The 16,008-nt window shown below is 37.3% G+C and overlaps 1 protein-coding gene across 1 annotated transcript in view; it reads left to right on the top strand.

The window, feature by feature from the left end:
* Positions 1–16,008, top strand: part of nrxn2b (neurexin 2b) — a 742,597-nt gene that overhangs the window by 376,891 nt on the left and 349,698 nt on the right. The window contains exons 14-15 of the mRNA XM_042512007.1: positions 2,596–2,769; positions 9,657–9,776. Coding sequence (XP_042367941.1) covers positions 2,596–2,769; positions 9,657–9,776 — 294 coding nt within the window. The remainder of the gene's footprint in view (positions 1–2,595; positions 2,770–9,656; positions 9,777–16,008) is intronic.

Consider the following 16,008-nt stretch of genomic DNA (forward strand, 5'->3'; position numbering starts at 1 on the left):
CTTTAAATCATGCCATCATCAAAACATGTTGTTAGCGCCTCTGCAATGGGAAGCGTTTTGTCAGGGGACGTCTCTCAGGAGTGTACCTCCAAACATTCACATCGCTTGACTTTAAAATGTCATTTCTCCGTCTCCTGGTGACTGTAATGTTTACTGTCTGCTACCTGCACACTCACACACACACACCTTTCACAGTGGATCAGCAGCATACTACAGTGATTCACAGAACCCTATATACTGAAAATGGGTCATGGACTTGCTGGTTTAGAATTTAAAGGCTTAGTGCTGCTGTTGTTAAAGGGATAGTACAGATATTTTTGAAGTAGTGCAGTATGGGCTACTTATCCATAGTTAGCAGGTTACATACAGTAGATTTCAGTTGGCATGCCCCCAGTTTGGAGGAACAGGCTGTGGTCCAATATGGAGGCTAAGCTGTGTACTGCTGTGAATGGGGGGCCAGCATCAAAATATATCTCATCCGCATAAAAAAAGTCCCAACTAAAAAATCAATAAAAGTTTACGTTTTCGCTATTTTTAGAATATTTTCATTGTTTTACTTTAATGTCAGAAATTCATTTCCAAAAGGAAAATTAAGCAGTTTTATACCTTTCTTATCAGCCAGACTCCATATCAGATTTATCATCACCTAACACAGGAGCTGCTGGTTTACTGCTGCTTCGAAAACACTAAATTTGTTTGTGTTAATGTGTGACTTTGGTGTTTAACCCTTAGAAACCTGAATTGACATCACTTTTCTAATACTTTTCCAAGTATTTAAACCTTAAAACTTAAACCTCCAGCCTGCTTCTCCAAACTGGTGCCGTGCTGACTAAAATCTAATGTATGTAACACATTGACTATGGATAAGTACCTCATACAGACCACTTCACAAAATCCAAACTGTCCCTTTAAATCAGCAGCACTAAGGAGAGATTTTACATTGAGAATTACATTACATTAATCAGACAGTGTTGTGTGCTGTGCGAAGTATCAGTAAGACACATAGAGATGTTCTGTCAGTGTGAGCTCAGCCTTGTCCCCTTGTTGATCGGCATGCTTCCCTTTTCTGTATCGAAGAAAATGAGCTGTAAATTAGCTGTGGGGTGGTAATAAGATATTATCAAAAAAAAAAAAAATCGAGGGAAGATGTTCAGAAAATATATATCTTCTAATTATATGTTTAAGAATATGTTGCAGGAAATAACATTTTTTAAATTAAATGTTTCTCTCTCTTTTTTTTTTTTAGCATTTTCTGGAGTTTTTTTTCTTTGTTTTTTCTTATATTCTGGTCATTTTATTTTTAAATAATTTCTTGCTTTTTTTGGTCATTCCTTGTTAAATAGCTCATTGCCTTCTCCCCATGCTTTTGAAAGAAATCAGGACAATTTACTCATGTTCTCAATTTTGCAGTAGGATGTAAATAGAGAACATGTTTTCTTGCTATGTGGCATTATTACAACCTTATGGTATGAGAGTTTTGAATGGCAAGCACTGTGTCAAAGTTCATGATTTGACTTTTTCCCACTGTGAAAATACTTTGCATGTTGGGGCACCAGCAGCTCAGACAGGGAGAGTGCAAACAGGTGTGCCCCTTGTGTCCCCTCAGCAGGGAGGGGCTGGGCCCTGGTAAGATTTAGGAAGGTGAGTAAGATAGTCCTGCAGGAAATGACATTAGTTAACATTTGGAGTGCTGTTTTGGGGGAGTTTGTGTGTTCATACATAAACAGCGATGCCATTAGTAACTGAGAAGTCTTACTGTAATATTTTGTCAATTATTTTGTTTGATTTTCATGCTTGCTCTGTGTAGCTCACCCCTTCTGCGGAGGTGGTAGGTCCCCGTTAGGTGCAGCTGAGATAGTGCTGTTCACTGCAGTAGGAAGGAAAGAGGGGGTGGCAGCTTGCTGTGAGGCTTTAATTAGTTTGTGTTCTTTTTATCTTAATTAATTTAACTTTAATACATTTCCAGGGTTGCAATTTTTCCCTTTATTTTAGTAAAGTTTTGCTCCTACAACATCCTTTTTCTAAAGTTTCTAAAAGTAAAGTTTCCAGTGCCGACAACATCTGCCCTTTGTATAAGGTGTCAGGGCTGCATCTGCAATCAAGTGTATGATTTGTTCATCTTTTCGATGTGTGTATTTGTGTTTTACTGATGTGTCAAGATGATGCGGCATTGAGTGATATTGCTGTTACAGTTTGTTGCTTGTCAAGCAATGGCCTATTTACAGTGGAATATTTATGAGCCGTGTAAATTTACAATATTGTTACCTACTAGCATCAGCAAGCAACAACAAAAGGGTGAATTATACTTTACAGAGATGGAAGGTGGACTACATTAATATTTCTGCTTTCTTACACTGACATTTAAATTTTTGTTTCCTTTGATGTTGGATCATTATCTTACTATGAGTTGTTTCATCTTCGCCTCGCTAACACAGAAATGTATATTAATATCTCAGTTGATTCTTAAATGAAAGTGGTTATTGTCTAAATGTGTTTAATTTGTTATATTATCACAGTTAAGAATTATTATTGGAAAATATCAAGCCTTTCTCATAAGTGGTCTCATAAGTGGTTTCTGTGTGTGTGTTTTCGCAGGGGAGCTGTACATCGGTGGCGTGACAAAGAACATGTACAGCAATCTGCCCAAGCTGATCGCATCCCGGGACGGGTACCAGGGCTGCCTGGCCTCTGTGGACCTGAACGGGAGACTCCCCGACCTGATCGCAGATGCCCTCCACAGGGTGGGTCAGGTGGAACGAGGCTGCGATGGTGAGTCGGAGAAAATGATATCCATCTCATACAAACCCTGACATACAGTAGTGACATTTTTTCCAGGATTCTTGGGAGATTCCAGCTGGATTTTTTTTTCACTTTTGGGACAGGACAGAGAAAAAAAAGTCAATGAAACTGGGTAGGACAGGAATCATACTAACTATTTAAAACCAAACCAAAGCAAATTGGATTTAGGGGAAATTACCTAGAAATTAACAAGAACTTTCTTAAAAAAAAAAAAAAAAATTACCTGAAAGTTAGCAAAAAAAAAAAAAAAACAGAACCAAAACCTGGTAGAAAATTAAAATTATCCTGTAAAATAAATCTAAATTCATAATTAGAATTATAGTCCTCTGGGTTTTTTCCCTATCTTTTTAAAAAAAAAATTTTTTCTAAATCAGCTGTTTTCTTGCAATTAGTGGAACATTTCTTGCCAAGATGCTAGTTCCCTTTTTTCCCATGTTTTTGAAAGAAATCGGTTGAAATACTAAATGCAGCGCAAGAAAATTGATGTCGATCCAGGTTTCAGTGGTTAATAATGTTAATAGTAATAAAGTTTATTTTGATAGCACTTATCAGAGCCAACATTAAAAAGTGCTTTACACTTAAAATCACAATAAAGGACACGCACAGGAAAAAAGTAAAAAAGCAAAAATACAACACTGCACTGCTCTGTTTGATTTTAAATTCAGTGTTAGAATTAAAGTACGGTATAATAATAATAATAATCCGTTAAAGAGAATTTTTAGCAAATTGGTTTGATTTCTTCCAAAATAAATTGGGGGAAAAGGCAGGTGTTTCAGCTTTTAGGAGTTATTTCAGCGTTGTGCTATACTGATTGGATATGTTTAGTTTTTATAAGTAAATATGCAGGTCTAATATGAATACATTTCTTCAATATTTAAAAATGCAACAAAAGAAGAGGATGTGAGGGAGTTATTATTTTGGGTTTTGGATGGAACAGGAGTCTTGAGTGGACTACTTTTTAATCCTTTTTTTTTTTTTTTAGCTACATTCCGATAACTACTAATGACATCCATGCTAAAAAGTATTTATCTCTTTTGTGAATCAACAGGGGAAATCAAATAACATTGATTTCGAGTGTTTTTGTTAACATCCAGTGGGTAATCAAGTGTCCTCGCCATTAGAGACAATTTCTCACTGAGGCTGCCAACTTCTCGACTATTTCTCATCAAGGATAGCTCTGTTTGAGAAGATGACAGATAATTATGAGAAAAACAAGTCAGAAGTTGTCCGTTTTTTTTTTTTTTTTTTTTTGTTAAATTTAATGAATCTGTCATTTAGAGACGGAGATAAAAGCATCAAGTGTTTGATTGCTAAATGTCTCACACACTGATATGTGTGAATTTTTACTCAGGAAGGTAAAAAGGGATTTAAACACAGTACAAAAGGACATTTACACACACCGCTGTGATTCTCTGCTTTAAATAGCCACTCAAGCCTTTTTCTACTTTTATTTAATCTCATAAATTCATGGCCTGATTACACAAAAGACTGCCAACTGCACTGAGTTTTTGGTAAAGACACACTAGTGCAGTAATTTGGTGCTTTTTTTTCCCGTGGCTGTTATTCCCTGATTTATACCAGTAACCCTGCACAGATTCTCCCAGCTCGGGGCAGTCTTTACAATCTAAGCCCCTGTCCTCTGTATATCCTCTCTATTGCCCCATAAAACCTGCATGAGGGAGGTATCTCTCTCCTCTAATGTTATTGTCAGTGTGGCTAATCTCAGCAACACCCCGCCCTCATTGGCTTTCCCCTCATCAATCTTGCATCGGTTGTGATTTTACCTCTGCTGTGCGCACCTCGTCACCGCGTCTCCGGCTGCACGGCTCCTGTGTCGGGTAGTTAATCCAGTGGATTTTGGCTACAGCATTTCCCCTTTTCCACACACTCCACATTTTACACCCACCCCGCCGCCACCACATCTCAATGGCGTGCTGAGTGTTGGGGAGCACAGACTTGATTTCCCAGGGGGCCGCACTGGCCGACTCGATGCAGCACTGATCCAGCTTTTTTTTTTTCCTTCCCCCTCAATCCCTAACGCTGCTACCTCTGCCAGCCCGCCTTATTACCTGACTACAGTGATACACCACAATGACTTGGCTCCAAACCCTGTTTGAAACTGCATTAAGCTATCATATTGACTCCTCCAGGCGCCCAACATGGATGCAAATATCACTTAATGATTGGAGGTGCCAGGGAGCTACGCAGTCGTAATTGACCAGTTTTGGAAAAGGTGGACCTTTTTTAATAAATGATGTTAGGTATACCTTGACCCAAGGCTGTTTAGATACATATATACCCTTGTTGATATTACAGGAATACATCAAAAACACTTTTGACTTCTTATCTACTCCACTCTAATCAAATTCACACTATTATTATTCCTCCATGTAACAGAGAAGTCAGACATCAGATCACTTAACCCTTTAAAACCTGGAGAGACATCACTTTTCTTGCTGCTTTCAGATGCCTTGTTTTTGTTCCTAGGATTTTAGATTTTGATGTTCTTTATTCATTTTATATAAATATAAATATATATCTATATCTATCTATCTATCTATCTATCTATTCTATATATATATATATATATATATATATATATATATATATGTATATACATCGTTAATATACAACTGAGGATGGCACAGTTTCAATTTTTTCCAAAAATGTGGAGGCAATGAGAAATGTTCTACAAATCAAAGGGAATTGACAGATTTAGAAAATTATTGTATTGTCTAGGGAATAAAAGAAAAAAGCTGGAGAAAATGTGTAGGGGAAAAGATAAAAAGTAGGGAAAAACTACATTTTTAATTATTATACATTTAATTATTCAATCGAAATCAAATGACTGCCTAAAAATCCATGGGGCAAGCATAAAGTGGGCGTGTCTGTAAAGGGGATACTCACGGATACCCATAGATCCCATTTTCATACAGATATCACTCTAGCTTTAAAACTCAGTCGGATACAGCCTAATTTTTTGGTAATTTCTTCTTTCCTTGCTCATTGCCCTCTTCCCGTGTTTTTGAAAGAAATCAAGCCAGTTTTTGCACAGGTTACAAAGGGTTACATTTTAAAAACTTTTCATTGATCCTCTCATACAAAAGCAGCTAAGATCTGGTCTTGTATTTCCCTGTTTACTAAAGCAAAAGTAATGAAGACAACTTTTCTGGAACGCAGTGTTGTCCTGGGTGTGGATCACCGCCAGAGTCCTGACCGACTGGAGGTTATTGTTATCTGGTGGAGCGGGGATGCAGCGTGGTCAGAGGTGGCTGCTGGTCCCGTCTCGGTAGACTTAAGGCCAAACAAAGGGCAGAACAGTGAGCTTGTTCTTGTAGCTGCGTGCTGACTCAGTGGATCACAACAACATAGAACAAGACAGGGAGAAAAGGAAGGAGATGGAGAGGGTTGAAGTGCAGGTATATAAACAGTGTTGCTGACTCAGTGGAGCTCGAGAGGGGGAGAACAATGAAATAAGGCCAAAGAATGGGGAAAAAAACATCTATATGGGAAATATCACACATTGGGGCATTAGTTGTAGGAGCATGCATGAAAAGTGTCTGCAGGTCTTTTAAAAGTCTTAAAACATCCAAAATCCAGTTTTTTGATAATTACACCTTAAAAGTCATGAAATAGACTTAGATAATAGATAAATAAAATTTTACGAAGACATTTAAAAGGGGATGAAGCATCAGTAGCAGAGTTAAGATCAAAATATTACAAAATATTTTAAAATCAAATTACTTCAAAAATGTAGGAGAAACATCAGTAGCAGAGTTTAGTTAAACAAATATGACTTAAAATCAAATTTTAAATAGTAGAATCATCAGTACAAAAGTTTAGATCCAAAATTAAAAAAAAAAACGTTTAAAATGTAATTAATTTTAAAAAGTAGCCAAAGCATTAGTAGCAGAGTTTAGATCCAAATTTAAAAAAAACCCTAAAATTTAATGACCTAAAAAAAAAATACAAGCATCACTAGCAGAGTTTAAATGCATAATAAAAAATATTTTAAAGCCAAATGACTTGAAAAAATGTAGAAACATCAGTAGCAGAATTTAGATTCAAAATTTTAAAAATGACTTAAAATCAAGTGACTTAAAAAAAAAAGTAGTCGAAGTATCAGTTCCAGAGTTTAGATGCAGAATTTAAAAAGTGACTTAAAAATAAATAACTTTTAACAAAGTGGGAGCATCAATAGTGGAGTTAATATCTAAAATAAAATACTTAAATTAAAATGACTTTAGAAATTGGTAGAAGCATCAGTAGCAAAGAGATGGCTTAAAATTAAATAACTGGAGAAAAAATGTACCAACCAATGTAAGCCTCCTTTGAACATATATTTCAGAATAAACCGTGCTCATCCTGACCTACTCTACACTGCTAATACACAAGCAGATGTTCCAGTTGTAACCCAGCTGTTAGTGGTAGATGCAGGTGACAGCAGCAAGGGGAGTGGAGATGTGTGTTCACTTTGGGTTTTCGCAGCAGCGTTAGGCTTATTGGCTCCCTATATCGTGCGAGATTTCCCTGAACATTTGGAGCAAACACAGCAGATGGAGTTTTATGCCCCAACAAACCCACAGCACCTAATAACAGGTACTCAGGCAGCCGCGCAAAGGTAGAGTTTGGCCGATCAATACTTGAAGGAAGAGTTAGGAAGCAATTACATGATCTGGTTATTAATTATGACAATATTCTTAATTTGCTCCTCAAGGGACCCTTTTATTAGCGTGTAATTAATGGGGCAATTAGCGGGGTTAGGGACTATGAACAGAGCAAGCAGATGGAAAGGAAATGACGTTGAATTTAAAGACATTTTGGTGCAGAAAGTAAAATATCTCTTAGATCTGTGATTTATTTTATCTTTATTATTTATATTCTGAAGGTTTGAGGGGTGGTTTTTAATTGGGCCATTTGTAAATGGCACAGTGAGATGTCTGTTTATCTATGCAGAAACAAATTAGTCTGGCACTGAACCATGGTTCTTTGGAAATGTTTGTGTTTAATTGAGATTTTAATGAGAATCCCCAGCATTACCAACACGACAGCCACCACACATTCTTATTTTTAGACCTCTCGCCTAAGACTCGATCTGCATCCTAATCTTATATCTGTCATTCAGCTTTCTTCCCATCTCATGTGGAGAACAATCATTGGAAATTGGCTTTTGTTGCAAGGAAAACTAATGAAGATCTTATCTACTTTGCATCAGAAGTGTTAGCTTCTATTAATAGCTCCAACAAAGGCAATCACCTGGTACATTATTTTTCATATCATGTCAGTTCATGTGACAATACCGCCCAGGTCAGTCATATGTATAATCTGCTGTGGCAATATGTTGTTTTCTTTCAGAGCGGTCTGTCACATTACCTGTCAGAATAATTGGCTGGAGTTCCATTGAGAAATGACAACGGTGGTGTTTGTAATTAACAATTTAAACGTCTTCAGTCATTCATGACAGTGGGTGGGAACAACACATGACACACAGATATAATGGAGACGCTATACAGAAACTGACTCCACCACCGCCACTAATTTCCCGTGCAAATGTGCCCCTACCATGGCAGTTACACTGGGTTTCAACCTTGAATTAATGTCAAATTGAATCTGAATACATTTCTAAGCACCATAAATCAAATCACTGTGTGGATCAGCAGGGACTGTATTTGGGGGCAGTCGTTGGGGTTTCAACAAATAAAAAATATGAGGTTTTATTTTCATGCCTCAACAACGTACTTACTCAGTTAAAGGAGAGGCTCAACTTTTTTCATGTCTTTCTTAAACCAGTAGTCAGGTGCCTTTATGAATATTAAAACTAGTTTTCCGTGCCGTAATCATGCCTCCTTTGCATACTGGCCATTCAAAGATCCTTTCTGAATGCACCTTTAATCTAAGTTAATGGGGGCCAAGATCAGTGGTTGTGTTGCGTCAAAATGTCTTGGGAAGTTTACCTAAAGCTGGGATCAAGTTAAGTCTTGATATATATCAGTCGTATACGACTCTGAGGTTGAGGTTGAGGTTGGTGAGGTTCTTCATTGTTTTCAAGTTGGGAATCAGACTTCAGGGGGCTCCACTTGAAATTTCCGGTTTGGAACTGGGAAATTCTGACTTCCCAATTCAAATGGAGTGCACCATTAGTTGCTTATGAAAACAAGCCATGGTGATGTTACTATGGGGAAGGACAGTCCCTACATATCATAGTGTAAACCCTTTGAAACCTCAGCAAATTGGCTTTATTTCTCACATAAACACGGGAAACAAAAAGTTTAAAAAGTTTAAAAAAAAAAAAAAAAAAGTGAAAGGATAAGAAAATATAAAATAAATACAAATGAGAAAAAATATTTTTTATACTTTTTTTTTATAGCCTATTTTTAATACATAATTGTAATATTTCTAAATAAAGTTTTCTCAATATTTTGCAGTTATGTGAGTTTTCCAATGGTTATCTCTATCTTTTTTGGAAGCTAAGCTAATTTTCAGGACATTTTCCAGTTTTCAGGATGCAGATTTTTTAAATTTTATTTATTTTTTTAGCAATTTGCAGAATATATTTAATGCCAAATTTCTGATTTTTCCTTATATTCTTGACAGAAATCGAACCAGTTTACTCCAGGTTCAAAAGTTTAAATACTTGTGAAAGGCATCTGAACACAGGACACAAGAAAATTGATGTCGATCCAGGTTTTAAAGGGTTAAATAGAAATCTTGAGCTGTTTTTTTACAAGAGAAGTGGACTTCTGGCAGAGATACCCTGGAGCTCTTATAAACACTATAACACACAATTCATATCTAAGTACCTGAGCATCATATGCCGTCCTCCACATGTATTTCATGCGTGATGGTCTTGCCCACAGGACCCAGTACCACCTGTACGGAGGAGTCTTGCTACCATCAGGGGGTGTGTCTCCAGCAGTGGGAGGGCTTCACCTGCGACTGCACCATGACGTCCTATGGAGGTTCATTCTGCAACGACCGTAAGTGTGACTTTTTTAGCTGGTTTTTGTGTGTATGGCTGGAGTGAGAGGTGCTGGCAAAGGTCTTGGTAGCTGCTGGTGATAGGACTTTAAGTTGTTAAACTGCTTTTGGAACTTTGCAATTCTGCTGGTTAAAGTGGCACCGTGAGGCCGCTGTTTCTTCAACGGTTTGGGGAAAACTTGTTAACAACTCACTGCCAACAGGTGAAATATTAAAACCAAAATATTAGTTGACAAGGACTCATTATGCCAATTCAGCAAGGCCACACAGATTGCACAACATCCACTTCTCTTTCACATTCTATTACTTTCATAGTAACTACTCGGATTGCACGACTCAAAGTTCACCGTGAGATTGGCTCCTCGGCTCCTGAGGCATGGCTGATGCATGCTGTGAGGAGAAACGGTGATTCGAGTCCTGTGTCCCTGCCATGTGTTCACCTGCTGTGTGGCTGGCAGTGAGGGAGTTCAGGAAGGAGAGTATGGCGAGAGGGCCAAAGAGATTTATCCAAAGCGTGTTGTTTATTTTATTGATTTAAAGTGTTTCTTTTAGGTGAAGCTACACTACAATTTTTTTTTTTTTTTTTTGCAGTGGTAAGAATCCAGCTTGGTTACGTAGAACTTGAGTGCAATTAGCATTCAGCCCTCCTCACAGGCTTGATTTAAACAGGGGCAGAGGCAGGGTGACAGGCTAATAGACTTGTTTGCATAAGTCTTTGTTTGCTTATTAAGTGGTGGGCGCTGAGTTAAGCTGTATCACCCTCACCTCGGTCTCTATTTTGGTAAAGCACCCTATGTTTCACTCGTGACGGAGTTTATCTTTGATTGTTGTTGTGTCATGTTAGTTCGTCGGAATATGATCGGGCATGACAGTAAGAGGATGATTAGCAAGGTGCTCCTTTGGCTCTTGGAAGACTCCAGCGAAGGAGCAGGCGATAATAACGGCTCTGACGGCGTGACAGGCTTGCAGAGATAAGCAGGAGAGATTCCCTCTCGCTCCTTGAGAGAGGAGAGCGATGATGAAGAGAGCAGAGGGGTGCTGATTCCTGTGTTCAAGTTGTTGCCTGTGGGGAGCGTTGGCTGTTTTACTGTGCTGGCTTCAAAGATGACAGGAACTGTGTGGCACCGGGGAGCAGGCCAACATGTGTTCTGCGGAGAATCCGAGAATGTGTGTCTGATTTGTGAGCATGTGCGGAGTGGAGGGGAAGGACCTCACCAGCAGCAGCCTGAACAAAGATGGTGCATGACTGCAGACCAAAAAAAACCAAAGGATTAAATCTGTCTGCAGTCTGGTGAAGCAGTCACTTCTTAATTGGGTCAATCTCATATGCATAAGAGCATCAACATTGGGAATATTGACATGCACACTAATTTTCCAGAGCTATTCCAAATATGACAATATTTCAAATTGGATACGGGTCATGTAAACAGCATATTCTGTTTGGATTTTCCAAATTAGGCGTTATTTGAAATGTAGCATTTTCTGAAAAAGAAACATGTTAAATGCCAGTATTATTCTGTTTTTAACCCTTTAATTACCCCAAAATTTCCAAAACAAAAAAGGAAAAACAAATAAGGAAATGACTTGAAAAGAAGTGCTGAACAAATAGATTTTTTTTCTGTAAAATAATTTTAAATGCATAAATATAATCATTATAAAAACAGTTTCTGGATTTTCATTAGTCATTCAGTAGGGATGGACTGATTTATCAGCCCCACATCAGTATAGGCCATTATTCATCTTGTTGACTGCTGGTGACCTATCGGCATATAAGATAGCATTCAGCCACGGCCAATGTTTTTCCATTGTGTTGCCTCAATTTTACATTGGCTAAAAATGCCCATCATGCAGGGGAACAATAAAAAATGCATTTGGGATGAACAGATTTTTTTCCTGGGATGCTGTAAGGGTATGCATTATATTTTCTGCGTAATCCTACATTGTGAACAACAAATTCCTTTTGAAATTAACAGAGAAATAGCTAGTTAGCATTAGCTCATAGCAGCTGGTGTGCAAAGCTAACAGCTAACAGAGAGTGTATTGAGTAACATTTGTGATGGTGATTTCTATTCAGTAAAAACTAATTTTGGGTGAAGGTTAATCATAACATGATGCCATGATGCTTTCAATGTAATCTTGTACATTTATATAATGAAGATCTCTTTGTTTCCCTGTCACAAAAGGGGAAAAAGTAACAACAAAAACAAACCAAAAAAAACCCATAAGTATCAGTACTGGAAAAAGTAACAACAAAATTGCTTAGTAGGAGTGTTGTCATTTTTGGAATTAGGGCACAATTGGAATATTCTGTGCATGTAAACGTAGTCAGTGACACCATCTTTGTAATGTTTTAGTTTCTTAACATTATTAACATCTATTGGTCTATTGGCTGCTGTTTAAAGTTCACTCCCTCCCACTCTTTGTCCTCTTGCAGTGTCTTCTTGGTGAGAGGTTGCCATACTACAGTATAACACATTAACAATATCTGTGAGAACTGCCAGCACATCCAACTCCCTGATGGCACATTTGTGAAAATCGTTTAACATATTGTTGCCAATTTCAAATAAGACTGCAACGGCGAAGGTTCCTGCAGAATTTGAGTCAACAGTGTCAAATTCATGTCTGCATACATCACATATATTTTGACAAATGTGTTATAAAGCAGGCTGTCAATCTATTTTGCAGTGTGCATGCATCGCTAGTTTGTATTGCAGGTATTTTCCCCTCAGCAGCTGCACATCTTCAGACATGCCCATCTATCTTCATCTCTGCCAGCTTTGGAAGTCACAAAACACATTTCATCTCTTGACCTTGAGAGCCCGCCCCGCGTCGAACTTTTGGCTCCTTCTCTTCATCGTCTTCTCTTTGTGTTTACCCTACTTCTTCGCCACGCGAGCAGCTTATCCTTGAGCTTGTATCCTTGAGGCTTTCTCTGGACTCGCACATACACCGAATCAACATTTTTCTCAGCGTACCAACCTCTGGGGAATTTTTCTGCTCTGGAATTTCAAGGTAGGATAATTTGCGAGGATGCTCCGGGTTGATCTTGCGTCTTTTTTTTTTTTTTGCTTTGTTTATGCACTGGACTAAAAAGAGCAAAAACAGCCCGATCATGAGGATAGTGCTCTCTCTTTACTCCTCAGTGAATTAGCTTTCCCCTTCACCCTGCCATGTGCCCTTGATTTGTGTCTCCTACATATCTGAAATGGACAGCTTTGAAATGCTGTAATTCCTTGTCCAATTTCTTTCAGTAGGCACAGAAATGAAGTAGCTTGTATCCTACTTTCTGCGTCTGCATGTATAATGCGAGTGAGACTGTGATAAACAGGTGTATGGGTTGCATCTCTTTGTAGCTTTACAAAGGGTCGGGATGCACGTCATCAAAAGACAGGCCAGGAAAATGAATCACAAAGAGGCAGGCTGCCATGTGATCACTGTCTTTATCTCTTACTCAGCAGTCACACAGAGATACAGACATACAGTGCATTCATACAGTACACAAACACACCTTCTATGTAACCTTTCAGGGTCACACTATTTCCCCACGTGTACTGTTTATAATATCTCTCACTTCCCTCCTAAGAAAATTATTTTAATTTTGCTTTCAAAGAAGAATGGACGACTTGAATAGAGTGATTGCCACTGCTTTTTTATTATCTGTGTGGAATAAGAAATTAGCATAATTATTCTCCTGGCATTGCTCATGCTGCAGTTTGTGGTTGGCCTTCTTGGTGGCCGTGATAGACAAAGCATAGAGGAGTGTAATCGGTGTGTGTGTGTCCGTGTGTATGTGTGTGTAGTCCACACTGCATTATTAATAGGACTAGATACCCCAGGTGAAAACAGTTTTTTATGCCATGGTCAATTTTGAGATTTTGGGTTATTTTACTTCCATAATATGTCTTCTTTCAGACTAGTGGAAAGAAAGCGTTCAAATACATATTTAGATGTCTATTTTAATTTAGAATGATGTTCTTGTACTGTATGGGAAAAACGCATTCAATGAGATAATGCCTTATTTGCATATTTAACAAAGTTTCTGAAAACCTGCAATACAAAAAAACATTCTCTTAATACATATATACATATCATCAAAGTCCATTTTCTGAGAATAAGTTTGTTTTTGTTTTGTTTGTTTTTATTCAAAAGCACATAAACAGATTTACATTAACAGAGGGTTTTCTTTGTCATCTACAGCCTGATTTATGGAACATAAATAACATAATTAATATACAGTTTCAAAAAAATAAATAAATAAACAAGAACAGGTTCCAACAAGTAATCATCTGGAACATTTTTATATTAGTATCTATTAGTCTCTTTTTTTTTTAACACAATCTCTTATATTTTGTCTAAAAATGAATCAAATTTACAAAACATATCATTGAAAGCTATTTTCTCAATTATTCTCAATTAAATTATCCTTTTTTCCATACTCAGAGTATGAAATCGTATTCCTGTATGTACCCCTGTTTATATTCTTTTATAATTTAAATTATAATTTATAAATAATTTTATTCCTAAAGACATAGCAGTTTTTTTAAGTAATTAACTAGTAGAGTTTTATTGTCTATTAATTGATATTTTTTTTTTGTCTAAAAGTGGATGGAATTTTACAATACATCATCTTCAAAGACTATTTTCCCAAAACACCCACCCTCAACAGCACTTACATTCACTAAATTGTTTTTATTATATATATATAGTTTTATTTCCTATGTATATTCTTATGCTTTTAACCCTGGAGTTGTTTTTCTATGATTCATAACCTGATTCGTAGAACATTTTATTCCTAAAAACATGGCAGATATTTTATGGCTGTTGATCTTTTCTCATTTATTTAGTGACAAAAAGCGATGTCCATGATTCCCTCTGTAAAGACTTTTGACTCTTTTGTGTCAACAAAGTAAAAAAAGAAATTTGAGACTTTTAGACTTTTGTTCTAGAAATGCGTAAATAATATTAAACACAACATTTCAGAAAACTTGCAATATAAGAAATACTTTCTTGAAGTAAGAAATCAAATTGGGAAGTTTCATGTTAGTAATAGGTAAAAAAAAATTGTCCAATTCACCTGGGGTGTCTCCCTTCAAAAACAGCAATATGCCTGCTTAAGAAATACTGTGACAAATGAAACAGACACACCTACAGATACATAAAGCCATAATGACACACTAAGAGAGGAGTTTCTCTTGCTAAACATTGTTCTATAGAAAAGCTTAAGTCTATTTTCCTTATTTTGAGCCCACTCATTTGTTTCACTCTGGGTGGAAAGGTTGTCAAAATTATTGGCACTACAGTTATTATTTATGAATGCAGATTCACGGTTGAGTGGAATAGATATTAAACTGAGAAAAGGTTCACTTGTGCAGCATTTTTCAACATCGATGTTTCATTGCAGATAAACAACAAGTAATTTGTCTTCTTATTACCTGTTGGACATCAGCCAATCATGCTCGCTGCATGCAAAGCAGTGAAAGGTATTCTTTGCATATTAGATTTCTTTAATTTCCTTAAAGTTGCTGAATCCGAAATCTGCATAATTGAATAGGAGGATGAGTCAATTGGTCTTAAGTAGCTGCTTAGTAAAGCGTTCCATTAGCTCTGGCTTCAGTGACTTTTAGTGTCACATAATTTTCTCCTCTCTACTCTGCCAAGAATAAAAGCTATTTAATAATCAAACTCACTTAATCTTTTAATTTATTGCATCTGAGAAGATTTTATTCATCATCTCCTTATTGTTGTGAGTCACCTTTTAAAAGTCACACCTTTTAGTGCCCAGAGGGGAGGGCAGGGGACAAAATAAAATGTGACATGTTGAGAGGCTGGTACTAAAATGGGATTATCCCGGGGTTATCCGCTCTGGTTGGCGGTGCTGATGAGGTCATGCTTAGGGCTGCACTGATGTGTTGTGTTTTTTTTTCCCCCCAGGAGTTGTGTAAAGCACACTTACATGTCCTCTAGCTGTAATGTTATTGTTTTATTCAGTTGCCTCCATAAACAGTTAAGAACAGGTCTTTTCAGTAAAGTCGTTTGTTGTAACTGGTATACTGAAGCATTTCTAATTCTATGTATGCCTCCATGTGGCAATCGCCATGGCTGGAGGTTTTGTTTCCTGGTGCCTGTCTATCCAACCCATTCTTGTGAACATGATATATCAAGGACACTTTGTGAGAATTACTTCAGATTTGGCACAAACATTCATGTGGACTCAGTGATGAAATGATTAGA

This window comes from Plectropomus leopardus, chromosome 23 (assembly GCF_008729295.1).
Source record: "Plectropomus leopardus isolate mb chromosome 23, YSFRI_Pleo_2.0, whole genome shotgun sequence".
In the NCBI taxonomy this organism is placed as follows: domain Eukaryota; kingdom Metazoa; phylum Chordata; class Actinopteri; order Perciformes; family Serranidae; genus Plectropomus; species Plectropomus leopardus.